This window comes from Orbicella franksi, chromosome 5 (assembly GCF_964199315.1).
Source record: "Orbicella franksi chromosome 5, jaOrbFran1.1, whole genome shotgun sequence".
NCBI lineage: Eukaryota > Metazoa > Cnidaria > Anthozoa > Scleractinia > Merulinidae > Orbicella > Orbicella franksi.
In genome coordinates, this window is record NC_138149.1 from 4,320,885 (window position 1) to 4,344,917 (window position 24,033).

Here is a 24,033-nt window from a genome sequence, read left to right on the forward strand (position 1 = left end):
GTTTTAAAAAAGCTATGTTTGCAAAGTGTTTTCTGTCCTCACTGAAACGCAAAGCAGGCGCCAGTTTCAAAATCCTTCGGTTACGTTTTCGAAAAGCTCCGCTTTAGTGATGGATCAGTGTGGACGGTGGGCCTAGCCGTAGAAATACAGCTGCGTTTTTAAATTTCTGGATCCGACGTAGTATGAACGAGGCCTTAGCTGTATCGACGACGCGAGCTCTTAACCTAGATTTCCCCTCAAGTCGAGCTGCGAAAGCCGAGCTCACAACGAGAAAAATTTCCGAGACGTCCAGGAAACTCGGTGTTCCCATGATGAAACGCATGATGTCACGCTTTTCCGAGTTTATAATTTAATTCAAATAAGAAAATAAGTCTCGCCACTCGATTTATCATGCAGTTTAGTGAATAAGCGAAGTTGTATAAGAATGAGTTGCAAACTCAAGAAATAATGCGAATGTTTACAAAGAAATGTATGAAAGGGTGCTAGCGTTGCCCTCTGGCATACACTTTTTGGTATAAAGAGTTAGTTAAGTTTGGGATCCCATATTTCATAAATTTGTAACAGAATGTTATGAAACTTCGCCTGTTTACTGATGTGGGCATGATAAATTGATCTATGAGGGTGGTTTTTTTTTTCTTTATTTGAAAAATACGAAAAATCGTTGTTATTGCGTGACATAGTCAGAAAGGTTCTTTGAAGCAGCGGAGAATCCGTGGTTGCAAATATACAGTCCGCGTTTTCTATGCACTTGATCATTGATCACTCAATCCCCTTCGTGCCCTTGAGCTCATAAGGTCATATACACTCGATCACTTGCGTATGAAAAAACCCTGCAAACATGATCCTCATGTCCCAAAGATTAATTTCATTGGCTCCCTCTTTTTCTTAATTTTCTGCACAACATGAAAGTAATGACAACGATACAACTAGTGATGTCACGAAGCTGTGTGGTTGCGCCATCATCCAGCGTCCTCTGCAGACGTTCTTATGGTTGACCAGGGCCACTAGTTTGACTTGACTTGGCCAGGGCCTCTAGTTTATCATTGCTAACTGTAAAATGGTTTTACTCTCGTTAAATAAAGTTATTCTTCTTCTTCTTGACAAGAACTCCTCCCCGACATTTTGCGGTGGGAGGATTGCGTGATGAGCCTAACCGGCCTCTGCGCAGAGGCTAGTCAAGCCGTCAGATGGTCACTAATTTTGGATTCATGTCAACCAGCCGGTTCCAAACGACTTAAAACCTAAATCTTATTAATTTAAGGTACATCCAGAGTAAAATATCTACCCCTCAGTCTATAACTCGTGAAATTCCTGCCTTTACATATATTCCAGCCCGAGGCAAGAAGTGGAGGTTTCCCGTCTAGTTCATAGTCTGAGCTACGGTTCTTGATATTGATTCCGAGTTATACCAGATACTGCTGCAAGGGAAGGATGAATGCCGATGACTGGAAAATAGTTTTTCATTTCAATATTACATTGTGCACAATTATTTTGCATTGAGCCTGCAACCTTTGCTTGCATTGCGGGCCTCTTGGTTGAGTTTTGAGAGACGACTGGGAATGAGTCAACTTGATACTGTCCCATGATGCTCTATTATTCGCCGCTTGTTCCTCTGTCAGCGGTCTCTCGTCTAAATGTAAATACGTTTCTTCGAGGAAAATAACAATATGACGAATGGAACAAATTTAGCTGAAATTTCGGTCGAATTCAGCCAGAAATCAACCGTTGAGGATTTCAAGAGCTGCTGCCAAGATCCAGCTTTTACTCGAAAGATGGACAACGATGTTCTTACCACGCTAAAGATCTTGATCATCGGAGAAAGTGGCGTAGGAAAATCAAGGTAAGCTTACGTATACAGTATGGTGCCCAGTTCTCGGCCACAAAAAACGTAAACTTGTATTTCTTACCTTGGAATAGCCGTAAGGACTTAAAATTTCACGGATAACTAGCTTCAGTATTCCGTTTACACATGTAGAGCTATCGACTGCTCAACGCTGTTTTCTCCCGAATAATAACGAAAATGGAGGCTTCGTTCGTGGGCCCAGTTATCGGCTAGCGGACCCACTTCTCGGCCACAAAAGAGTGCATGCGATTCCTCAGAATAAAGAACGCTCTATTACCATTTTTTTGTTGTTAAATCACTTATAAGGCTTGTGTTTTGATATTTCGATCACAAATTATCCTTAAAGAGCATTGTTTCATGTTAGAAAAGGAAGTTTTTTTGCACACCTAGTTTTTCTCTTAAGTGCAGTGATGCGAGGCGAAAAAGAGTTGGGTATTTAAAACGGGGTTAAGTCAGAGCGTATAGTCTTCAGCATGCCACCCCATTACAGCTTTATTTTTACAACTGACTTGACACGAATACTCCACACAAAACTATGAGCGCTTTTAGTGTTGAAGGCGAGCAGGGTGGCCGAGAATAGGCAAATACGCAAAAGTACTAAGGAAATATTGAGGAGTGAATTTAGGTCAAAGAATTAAACACGCCAGGAAAAGTTTATATTTAACAGATAGCTTTATCACTCTACATTCTTTATGCCAAGAATTGGCTCATTTGGGCTTTCTAGACGGACAAAATATAAACTTGAATTAAACCATTTAGTTCGAGTAGCCGTAAACAAACACGTTTTCTGGGAAACCAAATTCACCTAGCTTCGCGTCACGTCGACGTGCTCACAGAAAAACTCGGCAGGACGAAACAAAACTTGGCAGAACGGAAGACAAGGAATCAAGCTACCTTTGGAAGCAATTGCTTTTTATTCAGATTCATTTGTGGCGCGAAAAATAAACGCTGAACAAAAAGTGGCCGAGAACTGAGCCCCACACTGTAGTGGATGCGAAGTCGCGTGTAATTATTATGCCACTAACCTTTTTGAGGTTACCAAGTACTTCTTATGTAGTTGAATGTGAGTGTAATGTATGTATGAAAATAAATAGATATTGTTTTGTATTGATGCGGTAGGGATTTATAGATGCAGCTTTGAAAAATCATAATTTATGTGAAGAATTTTTTTGCGATATTTTGGATGTGCTTTCAAGTTTCTACTTACACATCTTCATCTACACTGTACATCTACATCTACATTTTATTTTATTGAGTCAGCAGAAATTATATAGAGTTATTACGATGACTTAAACATAAGAATTAAATTATTACATTAACTAATGAAACTGTTGAATGTAATAGAAAAATACTCATATGTATTTAATACAAACATTACAATTAAATTAGTCAACTAATTTTTATAACCGTTTCCATGCAAACACAGCTTGCTACTAAGATTTACTGATGACACGTTTGACCCTGACATTGGAGCAACCATAGGTGAGTGTACATTCTGATGCATAAAGGATGTTACATACTTGTCTTACTGAGCAGCAGTGGACGATTCCAGAAAATATCCATACCTATACCATGGACGGCTTTTAGGATTTCCAAAGGGGAGGGGGGTTCTTTGAACTGGAATTCCGAAGGAAAAGGGGGTATTTACGATTGGAAACCCGAAGGCATGGGAGGATTTCACAGGTGGGATTTCTGGAGTAGAAAGAGTAGAGTGAGCTCCTTGAAAACACTATTGTTGTGGACTTTTGTAGTTCATCTACAACCGCAGTGCAAATATGAATTATTTCATATATACTTCACATCATTTCACTCCTCACGGGAAGATATGCACTCAATTAATTGACCTCGCTCCCAATGTGTGGCTTCATAGCTCAGTTGGTAGAGCATCGCACCGGTATTCGCGGAGGTCACGGGTTCGAATCCTGTTGAAGCCCTGATTTTTTCAGGCTTCTTCTTTCCAATTGCTTAAATTGGAAAATTTGCTGCGATGATCATTCTTCACTTTCATCTACAACCGCAGTGCAAATATGAATTATTATACTTCACATCAGAAGTGTGGACTGCTACAGATTAAGAAAGAGTATTTGTTCGATAGGTGCTCGAGCTAGTCCAGTAATTTAGCAATGCTTGTAGGCTTTTAAATTTACTTTTTGTTGTGAACATTGAAAGTCACGTGTTTCGAATACAGGTTAGTAGTGGCTTTTTGTTTTGCAAAATACACGCAACTGCGTGTGTGAATAACAAAGGTTTCTTGCTCCAATTAAAATACACACATTTGCGTAAAATTACACGCAAATGCATGTAACTACCAGATCAGTAAATTTTACATGCGTGTAATTACACGCACCTTACACGCGCCATCCACACACTGTCCACGAATACTACACACATTTTAAGTGCATGTAGGTGCTGCAATCCCTTTGACCGGTACTGTAGAAGTGAACAGTAAAACGTGGGTTTCACATTTACCTTGATGAATTTCTTGTCACATGAATAAAATCTGAAAATGTATCTTACTTACCGCTTGCAAATTTCTTGTTACTCTCGTCTCCTGTCGGATGAACGGCAAAAAAACTTGCACCAGTCCCTCGCTTCCAAGGAACGCCTGCCAGATTAGTAAGCATATTCGACGGTATTTTTGACCACCAAAAGATTTTAACAATCAGAATTTGAGCTATTTTGCCTTGTAAATGTCAAAACAACACAAGAAAACAAAGAGGAGGAAAATTACCGTGAGTGGTGTTTATTTTTATAGCCAAATTCAGACTTAAAAAGGAGTTTGCACAGCCTGGCCACACGCAGTAGGTTTTTCTTGTCGCTGAAGACAGATCACAACCTTGAGGAAGCATAAATTCATGTTCATTTGTTCATATAGGCATTGCCAAGTCAAAAACGTACTTCAAAAAAAAGAGCGGAAATTCCGAAGGGTAGGGGGGTTCACGATTATGGAATTCTGAGGGCGTGGGGGGGGGGGGTAACGCATTCTAGAATTTCTGAAGGCAAGGGGGGGTTAAAATATGGAAGCCGTCCATGGTTGGGTATGGATATTTTCTGGAATTGCCCAATGTGGAGTGTATACACATCCCAGTATAGTCAATCAAACATGGAGAAATCAAACGTAATCAAACTCAACCAGTGGACTGAGTTTGATTGAGTTTGGCAATCCAACAAAATCGAACACCAAACTTTGAGTGAGTTCGATTTCCAAACCAATACCACTCAATTGAACAAATTGAACACAACTGAATGCAATCCATTAGATTGTATTTAATTGAGTTTGGCAACCCAACTCAATTGAACACAATCTAATGGATTGTGTTCAGTTGTGTTCAATGAATATATTCGTTGAACAAAGATCAAGTTATGTGGTCTCAAAAACACAAAAAAACACGTGTTCTACCATAGTAACTCAAGCCTCAAAAAACTTGTTATTGATTTTCAGCAACAGTTTTGCAAAAATCAAGAGTTCAGAAATGAAACGTTCGATTGAGTTTGATTGACTAATCATTTTTGTGTCAGATTGATTTCGTTCAATTGCAGAAATCTATCTAACTCAATCCATGGAGTGACTTCAATTGAGTTTGACAATTTGATTGGATGTGACTGACCATGCTGGTATACACCTCTACATGTGTGCCAACCATCCCAGTTTTTATGGAAATCTCTCGGATACAGCATATGGATCATACAGACCAAACCTCCTGGTCTCCCACACAGATCACCAAATCTCCCAGATATCAAAGAAAGCACTAAAAGTATGTTACTTGCACACTTATTTTGGTTGATTTTTTCCCTTTCGGGGGGGGGGGGGGGAGAATTTCATTGATGTTTGACACATTTTTGTGGTTAAATCAGCTATTGTTGACTTCAAGCACGCCTTTTTGGGGTTAAGAAGATAAAACTGGCAGTCTCCCAGCTTTTGATTCGTTTAGGTTGGTTTTTCTACATACATACCTGTACAAAACAAACTCCAGCAGATGGGTGTGAGGTGTTTACATTGATTTCATGATGCATTCACCTCATTCCATGGTCACTTTTCTCTCAGCCAGGTTGCCTGGAAAAAGTTAGACCACTTAATTTAGTGTTTTTCATGGTATGCATCTTGTATGACATTAAAGGTGTTGAACATTGTACACCATGTTAAGTCACCATGTACATGTGTAATCATGCTGTGCCAGGATCCAATAGAGTTCCATTCTTCTTGTTTTATCTCGATCTAATTTAGTCCATTAAATTGTAACAGCGAGTCAGGGAATTATATTTGAAACCTGAATTTTTCTTGGAAACTCAATCTGCTATTGTCACTGATGGTCGTATACATGTAACAAGCCAAATTAGATGCAGTGGTAGAGATCTCAACGTCAGCTTGTGACCTGCTTTGAAAGACAATCATTACTAACACATTTTAAAAATGCAGATAGTATTACATGCAGTTGTAGCTTCAGAAGTCGTCTCACTAAATCTGATAACTGATAACAAAATATCTGATGCTATTAATTAATAAAAACAATTCAGGCTATCATCTGTAACTTCTCATTAATGTAACAGTAATCTTTATTTCATGTTGACTGCATGCTAAATTATTAGACCTGGTTGCGGGGTTAATATCTAGTCATCCAATGCTTGACGATCCCAAATGACAGCTGCGAAGGAGAGTAGTTAATAACGTGAATTATTTTTCCTGATATATACAGGTGTTGACTTCAAAGTAAAAACACTGACTGTTGATGGAAACAAAGCAAAACTAGCAATTTGGGTAAGAAATATTGTTATTCAAGACCAATTATTACATTGTATCAGTGATAGAATTTCAGCAAAACGTTGACCCCCCATTGATGCCCTACAAAATCAAGGACTAGATAAATATACTTTAAAAAAAGCCCAGAGCTATCAATTCGATGGATTCAAGTTCACAAATTTAAATAAAATAATTTAGCTTGTAACCTGAAATTTCCAAGGTGGCAGACAAGTTGCAGACTTCCAACTCTCTTTTCGTTTGACTGTAAGTGCAGGGATTTTTTTTGTGGAAAATCGAGCAAGGAATAAGTTGGAACATCATCAAGTATGGTCAGTACTACGTTTTAGAAATTAAGCAATGAAAGTTTTCTACAATGTACGTATAGATATTAATTGAAAACTATGACTGCAAAAATACACATGTAGCAAAGAGTGCAATTAATATCACATGAACATGTACATTAATAAAAACCTCACTACTTTTGGAGTTCAACAAGGTATGTGTGTATTTTAAATATGTATATTTAATGTAAAATGAACTACAAAGTCTAAAATTGAAATTGTTGCCTTTTTTAAGAGGCGCCCTCTGTAATTTTCAACTATGGCCATTTGGACCAGAAAAAATCAAATTCCTCAAACTTTCTCAGATGAATGGTCTACATAAGAGATTCACAAAAATATAACTTTCAGTTCAATTCGATTCGTATTTTAGCGCTGGGGCCACCATCTTGGTTTTGCCCCTCTAAGAGGGCTTTCAGCGGCCATTTTAGGGCACATTAATTTTTTAACAATTTGCCATACAAAGAAAACGATCTAGATCCGGGTAAAAACCCTTCATTCGAGACAAGCAAATGTTTCTTGTTACATTGAGAGGCTGTTTTGGCAATTTGATCATCACCTGATTTTTCTACAGAATTTTCAATTTCTTCCCTTTCGGACTACTTATGAGGCGCCACAAAAAAGGCGAAGTTTAAAGGAAAATATCGCCAAAAGTACATCACTTGAGATCCCAAAACTACCCTCCACTTAAAGAGCAATGTCTCACCTGTAAAAGCATGCAATAAAATTTTGGGGCAGTTAAAACTGTAAAATGTTAGAAGAAGAAGTTTAAGCTGTGCTCTTGTCAACAAAGACCGCCGTCCTAATTAGCATAATAGGGACCTTAAGATATGAGGACGGGAAGGCCAGGACGGCAACGGCAGTGGACGCGGGAAACTTTCGCGGGTCCCGTCGTGTCGCCAAAAACAAAATGCTTAAGATGTGCATTTTCGCAAAGGACGGCGACGTCAATAATTGGAACCTCGTACAAGCTATTCACAGAAGCAATGACATCCATTAGACTATAAAAGAGATGATAGAAATCTTATCCTATTAGGCTTTAACGATAGTGAACAGCGATGCTGAATTTCTTTTTCTTTATAAGCGAAGTAAACATCTGTCAATATTTTAATAGAGAAACCATAATTTCCGTCTGAAAAAATTAAACAAACAATCTGATCGACCTGCTTCAGATGGCTTTTTACCACTAAAGCGTTTGGGAATTCTGTTGCCGAAGAATCCTGACTTTTGTTGAACGTTTCAATTTCCATCTGTAATTGTAACAAGCATTATAAAAATCAAACAAACGTTGCATCAAGTTCCGGGTAGTATAAAACAACAACTAAACATCAGTTTGAAAATGTGTATTTTATTTGCTCAATAGATGCTCCATGGCATTCATTCTTACAACAATTTATCAACTGTACTTACACTGTTGTATTCTCAATGCATACAGTTTGTGTTGAGCTTGCACACTCGTGATAGCGTCTGCACACTGGCTGCAGAAACACAAACGAACAGACAAGGAATATTTTTACTCACATTTTCGTATCTCAGCGTAGTATTCTACACTACAATCACGAAAACTGCGAACGCTATAAACATTTCTATCAATATAACTGAAAATAAAGTCGATTGGAACAGTTATCGGGGCAAAACAAGTGCAAAATACTCACGTCTTCGATACGACGGCTAGTCGGGTGAAATGGCGTCCTCGACGAGATGAGGATGGCAGAGAGATTAGGCGAGAGTTCTTGTGCGCATGCCCGGTTGAGTCAATTTACTTCCGGTAGCCATCCTAGCTTGTCCCGTCCTGGTATCTTAAGGTGCCTAATAACATAAAAATAACGATGCACAAAGAAAATAATGATATATTCCACTTACCTCACGACATGTCGACAACTGGATGTTCCACAATGCCTCATGTTCTATTTCCAGTATGTTTCAGCCACATTTTCGGTGATTAGTGTACGAAATCACTCTCAGACATCGCTACGGTTAAGCAGATTTCAACTCTCCGAAGCCCGCTTCATAACATCTATCAATATTATTTGTCTTTCGCCTCATAAGCTGCCGTTTACAAGAAGTTTAACAATTTGCTGAGATCCTAACTGACCCATAAGTCTGTTAGCAGCCTTTAAAATCCTCCTCTTCATCGAGGATTCTCATCAAGAACTCGTTTAAGCTCAGTTCTGTTTTGATCTGTTAGGCACCCGCCATTATTCCACAGATTGCGTTACATTTGACAAATGCGCATTCCAACGGGTAGGGGTAGGGTGGGTAGGAAGTGAAAATGTAACCGACATTAAAGCCATTTTACGCATTTCTGTACTGTGGCTAAACTAGTAACTAGCTTTCCCAGAATGATTTGAACATGAGCTTCTGCTTGTAGGTATTTTCTAGGTTATTTTGCAGGGTAGGGGGGGGGGGGGGGGGAGTCGTGTATTAAAAAAAAAGCCCTATTACGGGTTTTCAGGATACTGGATATTTGGGTAAAAAATTAACAGGATGCAAGAAATTTAGGGGAAAAATTAATGCGGTAGAGCATGTTTAGATCAGATAAAGCGGGACAGTTGTGTCTTTCGCTGCCGGAAGTGCCATCAAATTTTGCAAAAGACAACAGACTGACGAAAAGTACGCGAGAAGTAATGATAAGCGACGTTTTATTGAAACTTCTTACATTTTCTTAGCTGTGTCACTTTTCCATCAGAAAAGAAAATGCTCAGAAAATTACTGAAGGGCAGTTAAGGACGGTACCTTCTTTTTTAGGCATGGTTTAAACGCTAGGCGCGCGCTTGGGTTGGAACTAGTGACGTAATTAACTACCCTACCAAGTGTGCGACTTAAAAAAAATTCTATTGTGGCCGAAACAAATTTCGCACAAAAATTACGAGCGTGTACTAAAACCAGGATTACCAGAAAAGCAGCATATCGCTAAGCACTAACTGTGAACGGCTTCCAGCTGAAAAACTACCTTTTATCGTATCCGTAGAAAAAATCATACTGAAATTCAACTGTAGATGGCATAATGCGTGCGCAAAACAACTGCGAGAGACGTCAATGTTTAACTTACTTGGAAAGTAACAGGAAAAAAAGTAACGGACACCGACAAAGTTTTCGAAAGGATGAAACAACTCATTTCACTTTTAACAAAGGGGTGATTACAGCTACATTTTATGGTATGAATTGGAAGTGACAAGCCTATTCGACAATGCATTAGTTTTTGGCTGTGAGGAAAAGTTATGTAGACTGTATTTTGGCTAAGCCAGAGGAGTGCTGTTGCAACGATTCTGTCATTAAATACATATCAAAAGTGGTTTTTATGTTACCACTTACCACGTAGTTTAAAGATGTTTTTTAATATGTTTAGTTTTCTGCATGTAAAGGCGACCCTTAGGAGAATATGTGAAGAAATATCTTTACCTTTTTTTCAGAAAAATGCTACCATCAGCATTAGCTAATAAACTTGGAAAAATTAATGACTACCCCCAGTTTTCTTTGTGGATTCTAATAACCCTGGCTAAGATCTACTTTTTCCACGTTTTCTTAATCTGGCGGAAACACGTTTGTATTTTGTAGGCACCATTCATTGTGAGCCTGAGGCACCCCACAGCCACTAATGTTGTTCAGTTCTGTGATGGAGCACAGCTGCATGTCTGCACAAGACTAGTTTTCAACCCTATGCAGGGCACTTTAAAATACCCGCATCTATCAAGCGAAGCACTAATGTTGACGTTTAGCTTTTTAAAGACATCATAGATGCGTTTAAGACACACAAGTTGAATGAGTCATAAGCAACTGGATGAATTAACTGACACTTGTCAAAAATATCTGCAGCTTGATTCTCAGCGGTTGTTGTGTCTTCTTGGAGGACCTTCTCCTGTCTGTTTCTAAGCTTTGAAGCCATCCTCGAGAGGAAGGATTAAACGTGGCAAGGAGTCAGGAACTCATCACAGGTGAACCGCCTAATTCCTGGCCTCACCTTTTGAGCGCCTCATCTTTTGTGCTACAGTAATTGCTTCGACTTTTATGGCCGTTTCCTGACCCAAGAAAAACTTTTCTTGCGCACTGCTTGTCAGTCTGTTGCCTTTCGCGACATTTGATGGCATTTCGGGCAGCGAAAGACACAAGTATAATGCTGAACAAAAAGAACACAAGGAAGAGGCTTTTTATTGGAGTTCTATCCGTATTCTATTTGTAATAAATGAAAATTCTCGTCAAAAACTAATGGCTGTAAATGAGATTAGGATAGTTGTTTACAAATATAGTGTGGAATGTTGTGCCTCATCTCTTCGCAGACACAAAGGTTGCCATGTAAGAAATTCGTGTTAAACGGTACAGAATTCGGAGGGTCCACAATAGGGTTCTCAGATCCCGCTTTCCCGCCCATTTTTTCCTGTTGATCCCGCAATCCCTCCCTTCTTTACTTGGCAATCCCGATCCCGCCCACTTTTCAATAACGTTTTTCCGTTAATTATTAATTTGTTAAATAATAATTAACGCAGAAACTTTACAAAAAATAAACATTACAGAAAAGATCATGAAAGGCCTATCTGTATGCAATGGGTAGCAGATAAGTAACCAGAAATGATTGTTACGTTTCCTTCTTTAAACGTTTCACTGTTTTGGTTTGCTCTTTTTCGACGTATCAGTGAAAGAGAGAGATTGTTCACTCCCATATTCCTAGTCCTGGTTTTTTGGAAGACAATCATGAGCTGAGTATTTGAAGATGTGTGTTAGTTCGTGCGTCTGACATTCGATAGGGTGCTAGCTCAATGGGCCCTAATCCTGTTCTTATGTATGGTGTTTTTTATTTAGACAGGAAGATTTGGTCCGTATTATCTCCATCCATCGAGTTGTACAAACATGCACCGTCAAATTGTCGGAAAAAAAAGAAAAAAATGTTAATTGAGTATTTTTGCAGAACATTAGCCTGCTATTGAACCAAACAGCACGGCCAAATGTAGACACTCTCCCTAGCGGGAAGTTCGTTTCCCTGTCATATTCCGAAAAGAAATTGTGCAGAGAATTGCATCTTGAAAAGTAAATTATTGCGTAAACAGTCGCCACAAAAGAATTCCCACTCCCGCCTGATGGTCTGTCCTTACAGCCCATGTCGCGAGGAAGAGAGACCCTGGGAATGAGCTAAGGCCGGTTTTGACATAGCAAGTCTCACGTGCCGTCCACGATCGAAGAATTTGAAACCGGAAATATAAATAATATTTTCATATTAATTCCTCTTTTTGCTCTTTGAGGAAAGCATACCCGTTGACACTAACTTTACGTGCGATTCAAACGAAAGGTATTTTAAATAATATGCATCTATTTATACATAAACGTTTATTATTAACCACTTCTGTTAACGAGACCACTTCAGAATGTAACAGTCACAGCATAAAGCAGAGGGCATGAAGGTCATGCCTGATCAGACCAGACACACCGGGAATACATCACAATACCTACCAGGGCCTACAAGGTCTAAAACAGTCAAATGCAGCCAAGGTTTAAAAAATAAACACTCCTGACAGTTTCTTTTAAAGCTTTGAGCGTCCTCACTTTCCTTGAAACTTGTGCTCGGAACTTTTCTTTCCGAAGGAAGGCATTCCCGCTTGCACCCTTTTCATAATAAATGGCGACGCAATTTATATTGTCGCATACTTCGTTTCCCGGTTCGCTCGGTAAACTACTCTCACCGCTATCCGGCGTGGCCATACTGGCCACAGCAAACCACTTAGCGCTCGTAAAAAGGTTGAAAGACATCAAAGACTAAAAAACCTAGAAAAGATCAGGACTGAGAACACTGAGGTCAAGAATACAGACGCAAATGTCGGAAATGGACAAATGACATTTATGTCAGAGGTCAACACAAAAGATCACAATAGGACTCAAAGACCTTATACGGTCTGATACTAACGTAGGGTAAGCGATAATGGATACGTTTGACAGGACCTGACTGGGTACAGAGCCGTTGCTATTCATCACTTGAAACCTAACTCAGCTATACGCACAAAAGGTTTATTTCCGCCAGCTTGCGGTTTTTGCGCTGGTCAACTTATGATGAAGTCACGATGGAGTTGAAATCCCACATCCCGCTCTTTTTCCCTTGACAATCTCGTATCCCAACCATATAAAAACACGAAATCCCGCTCCCACACGCAACTGAAATTCCCAATTCCCGCCCCTGTTTTCAGCTTAAATCCCAAATATCACCATAAAAAAAAGCCAAATCCCGCATCCCGCCAAACCTATTGGGAACCGTCAATTCGGGACACATTTCATTCTCTGTTTATTTCTCCAACCCCGTCTTTATCTATCTATTCAGTGTAACAAGTGTGGGCTTCGAAATTACTAACAAGGAGCTGCGTTACCTAACCTTAAAACCCCTAAAATCTGATACAAAACTTTCATATTCCATCGTGATATAAGTACTAAGAGTCCAGAATAAATGCTTATAGCAGTTGACATACATTTATTTTATCCTAAATAGCTGACCATTGTTGAGGCCCCATAATGGGAGGGGGGAGGGGGGGGGGGTGTCGGTGTATCCCTTATCCTGTTAATTTTTGTCCTAAATATTTTGTCTCCTGTTAAATCCAGCTCAGCGATTTCCTACTCGATTAATGTCCTGTTTTATCTGATCTAAACATGCTCTACCCCATTAATATTTCTCCTAAATTTCTTGCATCCTATTAACTTTTTACCCAAATATCCAGTATCCTGAAAACCCGTAATAGGGCCTCACTGATGAGCTGATCAAGATACACAGATCATAATCTTTTGACCTGAAACTGTCTATCGTTTTTTTTTTTTTAATACACAGCCCCCCCCCCCCCCCCTCACGTACCCTGCAAAAATAACCTAGAAAATACCTGCAAGCAGAAGCTCATGTTCAAATCATTCTGGGAAAGCTAGTTACTAGTTTAGCCACAGTACAGAAATGCGTAAAATGGCTTTAATGTCGGTTACATTTTCACTTCCTACCCACCCTACCCCTACCCGTTGGAATGCGCATTTGTCAAATGTAACGCAATCTGTGGAATAATGGCGGGTGTATAACAGATCAAAACAGAACTGAGCTTAAACGAGTTCTTGATGAGAATCCTCGATGAAGAGGAGGATTTTAAAGGCTGCTAACAGACTTATGGGTCAGTTAGGATCTCAGCAAATTGTTAAACTTCTTGTAAACGGCAGCTTATGAGGCGAAAGACAAATAATATTGATAGATGTTATGAAGCGGGCTTCGGAGAGTTGAAATCTGCTTAACCGTAGCGATGTCTGAGAGTGATTTCGTACACTAATCACCGAAAATGTGGCTGAAACATACTGGAAATAGAACATGAGGCATTGTGGAACATCCAGTTGTCGACATGTTGCGAGGTAAGTGGAATATATCATTATTTTCTTTGTGCATCGTTATTTTTACGTTATTAGGCACCTTAAGATACCAGCACGGGACGAGCTAGGACGGCTACCGGAAGTAAATTGACTCAACCGGGCATGCGCACGAGAACTCTCGCCTAATCTCTCTGCCATCCTCATCTCGTCGAGGACGCCATTTCACCCGACTAGCCGTCGTATCGAAGACGTGAGTATTTTGCACTTGTTTTGCCCCGATAACTGTTCCAATTGACTTTATTTTCAGTTATATTGATAGAAATGTTTATAGCGTTCACAGTTTTCGTGATTGTAGTGTAGAATACTACGCTGAGATACGAAAATGTGAGTAAAAATATTCCTCGTCTGTTCGTTTGTGTTTCTGCAGCCACTGTGCAGACGCTATCACGAGTGTGCAAGCTCAATACAAACTCTATGCATTGAGAATACAACAGTGTAAGTACAGTTGATAAATTGTTGTAAGAATGAATGCCGTGGAGCATCTATCGAGCAAATAAAATACACATTTTCAAACTGATGTTTAGTTGTTGTTTTTATACTACCCAGAATTTGATGCAACGTTTGTTTGATTTTTATAATGCTTGTTACAATTACAGATGGAAATTGAAACGTTCAACAAAAGTCAGGATTCTTCGGCGACAGAATTCCCAAACGCTTTAGTGGTAAAAAGCCATCTGAAGCAGGTCGATCAGATTGTTCGTTTAATTTTTTCAGACGGAAATTATGGTTTCTCTATTAAAATATTGACAGATGTTTGCTTCGCTTATAAAGAAAAAGAAATTCAGCATCGCTGTTCACTATCGTTTAAGCCTAATAGGATAAGATTTCTATCATCTCTTTTATAGTCTAATGGATGTCATTGCTTCTGTGAATAGCTTGTACGAGGTTCCAATTATTGACGTCGCCGTCCTTTGCGAAAATGCACATCTTAAGCATTTTGTTTTTGGCGACACGACGGGACCCGCGAAAGTTTCCCGCGTCCACTGCCGTTGCCGTCCTGGCCTTCCCGTCCTCGTATCTTAAGGTCCCTATTATGCTAATTAGGACGGCGGTCTTTGTTGACAAGAGCACAGCTTAAACTTCTTCTTCTAACATTTTACAGTTTTAACTGCCCCAAAATTTTATTGCATGTTTTTACAGGTGAGACATTGCTCTTTAAGTGGAGGGTAGTTTTGGGATCTCAAGTGATGTACTTTTGGTGATATTTTCCTTTAAACTTCGCCTTTTTTGTGGCGCTTCATAAGTAGTCCGAAAGGGAAGAAATTGAAAATTCTGAAGAAAAATCAGGTGATGATCAAATTGCCAAAACAGCCTCTCAATGTAACAAGAAACATTTGCTTGTCTCGAATGAAGGGTTTTTACCCGGATTTAGATCGTTTTCTTTGTATGGCAAATTGTTAAAAATGTGCCCTAAAATGGCCGCTGAAAGCCCTCTCAGAGGGGCAAAACCAAGATGGTGGCCCCAGCGCTAAAATACGAATCGAATTGAACTGAAAGTTATATTTTTGTGAATCTCTTATGTAGACCATTCATCTGAGAAAGTTTGAGGAATTTGATTTTTTCTGGTCCAAATGGCCATAGTTGAAAATTACAGAGGGCACCTCTTAAATTAAATATTAATAAATTTGCTTTGGTTTCTACACTGTATTAAATGCTTCCAGTTGTTGTATTTTTAGGACACAACAGGACAGGAGCGGTTCAGAACATTAACTCCAAGCCACTACAGAGGTGCTCAGGGAGTTATCCTTGGTATCTAAATTTGGCATTTTCCATGATATTTATTTGAAGTCTTTATTTTTGACTTTCTAATGGTTATCTTTCTGTGATGTGTTCTGGCCATACAATTTATTTATTAATAATGTCCTCCTTCTTGCCTGCATTCCTACTGGGTAATGATTTCTCCTAGTAGAGAAATTGTCATTCTACATGTATAATGCTTTTTCTTTTTTTGTTCCAAAAGAAAAAAAATAACAGCTTATTAATGACCCAGACTTTATCTCTGTGTCACGTTCTCTGGCAAGGCCTTTTGCTCAGACTTACAGTGCCTTTCTCTATCATGCTCAGGCTTGACACTAACGTTTTACACCACTTTCCACTGAGGAAAGTAGATTTCAAATATTACTTTCCATCTCAAAATTTTACTTTCCAAAATGGAATGCAGTATAGTTAAATCAAAGCTGCTAACCATGGTAAATTGATAAAATATCTTACTCAGCAGTTCTCTTGATACTCCAATACCCTAGATCAGTAAATCCTAGAATGGTGCAAACTCATCCTTTTGAAGACTTAAAATCATTGTCGGATGGTTATTTTTATCATTTGATTATTCTTTATACACACGTTTCCACACACCTTTTCAGTGTAAAAGTTACGTCGCAGCATAAGCAAAAACATTTACTTCCCAGATTGTGTCAGTATCTTGGTTCATTTTTGATTTTTTACTTTCCTAGAAATAAATTTGCTTTCCAGTAGAAAGCGGGTAAGTGTTAGTGTTGAGGCCCTGTCATAAATGGGCGGGGATAACCCTCAGATGGACTAGCATCCCATCCAGGGGAAAGAATACTAATGAAACCAGAGATGCCTGATGCTAGGCTCAAGTGAGGATGTAACATTATTCTTCTTTGTTTCTTTGCCCTTTAGTGTATGATACAAGTAGCAGAGTTAAACATTTGAGAAACTGGAAGAATGGCTAAATGAAGTGGCGATGTATTCAACAACAAAAAAAACATCATTAAAATGTTGGTCAGCAACAAAATAGATAAGGTAAACCTATTCAGAATGGTGGTCTGGTAATTGCTGTATTTCCTTGCATATTGAGAGGTGCGGGTTTTAGATGGGAGACATGGCACTGGCTTAATGGTTGTTTTGCTGGACTCTGGACCAAGCTGCTGACATGGGTTCAAGCCTTGGCCGAGTTCAGTGTGTTGTGTTGTTGGGCAAGACATGACATTTTTAAAAATCGTACAGTGCCTCTCTCCACCTCAATATATTGTAAGTGTGTAGTTCCTTGTGGAAAATGACCTGATTGGTTCATCAATCGTCTGCAATTTGTATTAAGTGCAATGTTTGTAAAGTTTTGAACTCACTACTTAGTATTTTATCGGGCACGCTGAAGAATATCTTGAGAGTTGGCTGCAGAGACCACGATGGAAATTTGTCACACATAGAGATTTAGATTTAGAAATTTTCCAGATTAACAGAGGGTAATCAGCATTTTACATGTATGATGACAAAATTATTCAGTGATAGGTCTGTTTTTATTTATGAACTATCAAAGGCCACTCCTGCCAGCTATGGGTCAAAGTTTTTGTTGTTTTCAGTTAGAACTTGCATCTCTGCATGCTTGCACATACTGAGCATGAGTGTATCAGAGGATCAGAGTTCAAACTCTACACATTTAGTGCAAGAATAGCTTTTCATTTACTCCATCAAAGCTCCATGTACAAGGCTGAATTATAGTGAGTATATTTGTCAAGAGATGGAGCTTCATTTGAGATTTGTGTCTTACAATTTTAGGAAGGCCGTGAAGTTGACAGAAAACAGGGACAACAGTTGGCAAGAAGGCATTCCATGTTATTTATCGAAGCAAGGTAAGCTTGCATTTGTTTATTGTGCACAAGTTAAAATGACCAGTTTCACACTAATTAGTGGCACTGATTCATGAATAGAGAGACTGTTTTCCATTTATTCAATATCTGTTTATCCTACTAGTGAATAAAATTCATTAATGCACGACAGCTACATCACTTGACAATAATATCAGTTCAAATGAACACACATACTCGAGATGGTCTTTGTTTGATGACTCTGTTAACTAGTGCCCCACTGTTTTTTTCAAATAACACGATAAATATTTAAGCGAAAAAAATCACGAAAGTAAAGCAACGTAATGTTTCAACGACTTCATGTCATCATTGTCAAATGAAATATGTAGTGGAAAAATGAACCCTTTATTTCATCCTTTCAATCAACATTATTAAAGACCTGATGGACATTTTACTCTTTTCTTACATTTCTCACATAATTTTATCTGTTTATAGAACTTCTTGCATGAAATACTTGCTGTGATTTGGAATCCAATCTCTTGGCATTATAAGCTATGGCTGACAAGCTTATCTTAAGCCAAGCATTGAACATGTTTCGGTACACCTGTGAAAGTCTTCCTTGTCTAAATGCTTCTAAATATTTTAACTAGTAATGCAGTTGAGGGTTGGTTTTGTGACTTGTTGATGATTGGTATTTTGGAATTATTTTGAACTACAGGGCCTTGTTCAGTCCTTGGAAGGTTCACATCTGTCATCAGATCCAAACATTGTATTAATTTCAAGTGATAGCTTTGTATGACAATGAAGAGGTACTAAGCTGATGGAGCAGTTTTTGATTGAGCAAAACCAAAACTAAAGTACTCTGACTTATCAATCATAAAGGACACAGACAATCCAGTGAACCAATCAAAACTCGAAGTAGTTGCATGTAGCAGACCAAAACCGCTGGAAAACATGCATGAGTGAGTCACGATAGTTTTTGGTTTTACTTCTGACTGGATGAAAAGATGCTGCCGGTTTTTTTAAGGCAATGGTGTGGCGTAGTTATGCAAAACCAATTACTTTTCAGGGCTCAAAGTTAACGACCAACTGGTCGCATATGCGACTAGATTTTTGGCTGTGCGCCTAAAAAATCATGTGTGGTCGCACCCCCGCGCCTTAAAAGCCAAAGTACAGTGCGACTTCTCTAGTGCTTACTCACCTGACCATACTAACGTACTCAGATTGATAAATATAAATATAAATATAAACATAGATATAACACAACCAGGCACCAAATAACAAAGTTGCACCATTTTCCTTTCATCGGTGTGTGTTCTATTCGTCATCTTTAAGCCTAATTTCCCAGTGGATTCTCCAAACTCGAACGTTCATTTCTTCCCCACGTTCTGTCTTGTAAACCACTCCGTTGACACATGCAAATGAGGGAATGAAGCACATGCTTAATTCTTGCGCAATCGATGATCTAGCGGAAAGCGTGGAAACGGGGGATGAGAATAAAATCGTGCGCTCGTTCTTCGCGAACAACTGTAACAGAATGCTGCGTTTTGTAAAGAAAGCTTTGTTTTCGCTTGTCTGACACACAAAAAAGTCTAGCGTTTTCGGAACGGGCCTGTCCACGAGTTCTATGGCTTGAAAGCAGTAGCCAAATGAGCAACGTTCGTGCTAGTTCTCACGAATACCCAGATGTTGAATAAATCAAGAATCTTCCTGAACAGAATTTCAAAGGGAGGCAAACAACGAGCAATTGGATAGTGAGGATACTCAACGGAACGACGTCGGTAGTTAATATCTAAGCATAACCCTTGTATGAAATAGCCTGATTCTTTTATTTGTTTTCGTTGTGTTCAATCCTGCTAGAATAGGCCCATATTGCAACACGAAGCCTGAATTGCTCTTTTTGGAGCGTTAAGTATTCTTTTCGAGTAGGTGCTCCAAGTATTTGAAGCTGTGCGCCTAAAATTTTTAACTCTGCGCCTAAAATTTCGGCAGTGCGCCTAAAAATTTACACCTGGTCGCACAAGTGCTCCCAAAGCCAAAACTAAACTTTGAGCCCTGGTAACTTTTCAACACTCAAATGAAAACTGCTCTATGCAAATATATGTAGACTAAATTATTGTTAAAAAGTGTTATTAATAGTATGATTTTTTTGTTAGACACAAGTAAGTTTTCAAACAGTAACCCATTTTACAGTTCCATGCGTAGTGATCATGCCTTTAAGCAGAAGCGAGGCTAGAGTTGGCTTTGTTGTGATACAAACGTGGTACTTTTCAAATGATTACTATCCTATCACCATGCCAACCAGTTTCTGATGGTCAGCCATTAAACTCGCTTTCTTGCCGGAGGCCTGGTTACATTTCATAAAACTGTAAAATGGTCTATTAGTATAGTTTCCTACGATGAAATAGAAGATGGTTAGACAGAGAGCAACTACGTTAGATTTTTATAAGTACAGCTGCAAATAAGTGGCTGGTAGACAGATATGAAAATTTTGCCAATACCTTTATTATTAGACGAACACTATATCACATATTTATTTTTACTATTTATTCTTATTTATAATTGTGCTATTAAGGCTTACCTGAGTGCTATTAATATAACCTTGAGAGCTAACCACTCACGAATCACTGCTACTTCGGATTGCTGACGGAGGCTTATTTGAGTGCTATTAATTAAACTGTGACTATTCACCAGTATTTGCTGTTCTCCATTCGTTGCTTGGGTTTCCTAGACAGCCGTGGTGTGTAGGTGTTGAGCAGGAAATGGAAGACTTGTTTCTTGTTGATGGCTGGCGCAGTAAAGGCTAGCAAACTTATTGACTTGTTTAGTGTAACTGATTTATTTTCAATTCCACCAAGGGTCCAGCAATAAAGATTAACAGCAATCAGCGATATGCGTCAAGAGCTGTGTCGTCAAGTGTTGTAAGGCTGATCGCAGAGAAGAGCAGTGTGCCAATACAGGTATAGAACTTACTTGTTTTGAAGGCGATGAATTTGGAAGAGACTACCAACTTAACGTGCAGATACATGCGCTTGTAGAAGAACAGTGACCTGCGTAAGTTCTCGAAGACTTACGTGTATAGCGAGAGGAATGACGCGCGTGTGAAGCGTATTGAAGAGATAAACACGTGTGTAGATTAAGAGAGACGCGGCACGTGCTTGTTAGGCGTCCCTGAAATGTAAGACAAATAGATTTGTAGGGCAGATATGTAGTAGATAAGTATGGACATGAGTCTCGGGTTTTTGGCTACTGGCTGTGTTTATGTATCAAACATGATTGATTGATTGAAATCAAGACTGATCGAGGGACGATGGATTGATTGAGGGATGGATGAATGGACGGACAGATTGATCTTTTTTTCTTTCATCTTTGTATTAGAGAAAGTTTGTGTACGTAGTGACTCTCCTAGGACCTATACTCTCCGCTAAGCTTGTGCTTTTAACCTAAGGATTATGATTTAGCTTCTTACACGTTCTGCACAGGATATTTAGAGAATGTTCATCACAACCTCGCTCCCAGGGTCTCTCATCTCCTCTCTCACTCCAGGGAGGCGGGAAGATGAGAGACCCTGGAAACGAGATTGTGTTCACCAAAGCAAGGAAAGTTTCCTTCAGATAGTAGTTACTCTTGACTTTTTCAAAGTTTTACCTACTAACCACTAAGTACTTACGTCGAAGTGTTATCAAATTGAAGCTCGTCTCACCTGGAATACAACTCATGATCAAGCCCTGACTTCTCTATAATGCCATTCCTAGAACTGATAGAAACAAGTTAGCAGAATTGATATGTTCATATTTTTCTTTGTTTAATCTGTTTCCAGACATCGGAAGCCGGCAGCTGGCTATGTATTCCATCCGTGAGATGTGCTGCTCATCCATTCAAGAGATTCAGCTTTTCAAGGTGAAAGCTTCGAATTCGTGTCAAAAAGTGGCCTTCAAGTTCGTTACCGTTCTTTGGGTTGTCACGCAACGCAATGTTGTGTTGGGGAGAAGTTTTGCATGACAAGCCAAAAAGCAGCTGTGAGGAGACTTACTTGATGCTAGATGTTTTGTGAACCATTTTGAAGGAGCTTAAAAAAATCCGTATTATTATTATTTTTTCTTTTCTTGACAGAATTTCTTTGAGACGCTTCCATCAGTGTTGGAGTCAGTCACGGGAGCTGACTAATTATTGCCAGAGTTGTAATTTGTCACGATCGTTTTAATGGTGTTGCAACTCTTGCAGCGATTTTCTTATTCAAATCACTTGACATGCCGTCAAACAGCGTGAAGAGTGGAAACTTGCCTTCAACATAATAAACAGAACCTTTTTGTAAAACTACCTTTCAATTCAAGTCAAAGAGCTAATTTACTAGAGAACAAACGATACGAGCTTTCCTGAGTATCATCGAAGACTACAGTTCCATCAGAATCGTTATTTTGGTGTCACGCAGTGTGTTTGCCTACTAAGTAGGGAGCTTAAGCAAGGACCACGGCGACGCCGAGGGCAACGCTTAGTCAAATATGAATTTATATTTCACCAGCAAAATACGCACATGTCTACATCTGTTCAGTACGCCAATGGCTCTAAAACCTGCTCAGGCTAAATATACAATGACAGCGTTCAATTCCAAATGGAAACGGGAAAAATTAGCTGTCGTCGTTCGCGTCTCCCGGACGACACAGAACTCGGTCATTTTACGTGGTTGTTTTCCAGAGGACCGCAAAGAAATGTACAAAGATTTATAACGCACGTGCGCAGCTATTGTTTTGCGCATTAATTAAACCTTTCGTCTGGTGACGTTCTCGTTGCCGTTGTCGTCGTGGTGGTTTGCTCAAGCTCCCTAGTTAGTCGAGAAGAGCCTTAAGTGACGACCCGACAAGTAACATTCTAAGCGAAAAGTGTGAACGTTGGAAGGTAGACTATTTCATTTCTTCACTGTACTATACTTGGAAGATATTTCTCTTCTTCACTATACTATACTTGTGGCACTATAATAGAGAACGCAATTAGGTAACGTGAAATAACAGAGTGATATGTCAATAAAGAAAAATCAAATTGTGCTGAATACACTCAGTGTTGCTGTTTACAGTAAAAGCTTTGCCCAGCGTAGCCTGATTCTTAGCCGTTTCTCGGTCCCGCTGGGAAGAGGAGATAGTGAGACCGAGCGACCTTGGACTGTCTGAGAATCAGGCTATCCACAGTTTTACAACATTTTGAAGAGGGGAGGAGAGGGAAGGGGGAAAAGGGACGTACTCACAAATCAGCTAGCTCGCGAAACTGATGAATCTTGGAAAATTTGGCGTAGTCTTTTTTGCTTAAATCTTTATGGTGCTGTTCATTTTAGCTGATCCGAATTCATTCGATGTCAAGTTGTTAACTCGATGAACACATCGAATCTGATAACCTCTTTTCTGGTCAGAAATTCGACGAAGGAGAGGGAAAAAGAGGTTGCTGGAAATCTCTGTTTTTCTCAGTGACTAAAGTTTACAGTAAACAAATTCTTCCAGTCAAAGTTCCAGACAGCAATTCTATCTTTTCAGTTATAATTAAAGAAGAAGGGCTACAAGACACCAAAAGGTAAAGCTGCTTTGTGTATCCTTGGTAAGCCTGTAAACTACTGCAATCCTTTGCTGATCGGCCGCGTAAGTTTTACGAGATGCAAGACTGGCCTTGTATGAAACATTTGATGAGAAAATAGTGTTGATCATTAAAGATTCTTGGCTGAAAGGAAGAAAATTTTCTAAACTAATTTTGTATGATTATGCATAGGTAATAACAACCTGTTCCTTTACGTAATTAGTCAGCATGTTACGAATATTTTGACGGCAATTTTCTTGCTACAATTCACTGCATTTGGCTCTGACTTTGAAACGCCATATTTGCATGAAGCCTTGTGACACGTGTTTTCACTTCACAATGCAACGTCACGCAAACATTTCCATCACGGATCTTAGCTGGCAGTTCTTTTGATGGGAGCCAGTCGCTAAAATAAGGTCATGCAAAATTTTTATTTAAATCTAGAATTATTACTCTATCTTGATACACTGTGTATCGCGTGACGTCTTGTACATGTAAGTCACTGAAACCTCTTATTAAGCTAACAGAATACAAAGATAACGCCGCGCGAAACAAACCTCAACGTGTACAAGATTTTTATCTAGGATAAAGCACTCAATAGCAGGCTTTTGGTAAACGGGTCAATGCACAATAAGA

The 24,033-nt window shown here is 39.2% G+C and overlaps 2 protein-coding genes across 4 annotated transcripts in view; both read left to right on the plus strand.

The window, feature by feature from the left end:
* The window catches only part of LOC145486931 (aspartyl aminopeptidase-like), a 104,240-nt gene extending 81,709 nt beyond the window's left edge, over nucleotides 1-22,531 (plus strand). The window contains exons 11-12 of the mRNA XM_081465638.1: nucleotides 21,717-21,738; nucleotides 21,952-22,531. Coding sequence (XP_081321764.1) covers nucleotides 21,717-21,738; nucleotides 21,952-22,005 — 76 coding nt within the window. The 3' untranslated portion in view covers nucleotides 22,006-22,531. The remainder of the gene's footprint in view (nucleotides 1-21,716; nucleotides 21,739-21,951) is intronic.
* LOC145486663 (ras-related protein Rab-18-like) lies at nucleotides 1,541-21,954 on the plus strand. Of its 3 annotated transcripts, XR_014049321.1 has the most exons (8): nucleotides 1,541-1,840; nucleotides 3,270-3,325; nucleotides 6,538-6,599; nucleotides 15,970-16,042; nucleotides 17,810-17,883; nucleotides 18,557-18,647; nucleotides 20,697-20,798; nucleotides 21,659-21,954. XR_014049321.1 is itself a non-coding variant. In XM_081465375.1 (5 exons), exons 1-5 carry the CDS (start codon nucleotides 1,668-1,670, stop codon nucleotides 17,818-17,820), a joined length of 375 nt encoding a protein of 124 aa, XP_081321501.1. In that variant the 5' UTR covers nucleotides 1,541-1,667; the 3' UTR covers nucleotides 17,821-18,336. The 3 variants fall into 3 exon arrangements, 2 of the variants coding, with proteins under 2 accessions (XP_081321501.1, XP_081321499.1); XM_081465375.1 differs by lacking the exons at nucleotides 18,557-18,647; nucleotides 20,697-20,798; nucleotides 21,659-21,954 and having other exon boundaries at nucleotides 17,810-18,336; XM_081465373.1 differs by lacking the exons at nucleotides 17,810-17,883; nucleotides 18,557-18,647; nucleotides 20,697-20,798; nucleotides 21,659-21,954 and adding an exon at nucleotides 17,112-17,228.
* Nucleotides 22,532-24,033: the final 1,502 nt, after the last annotated feature.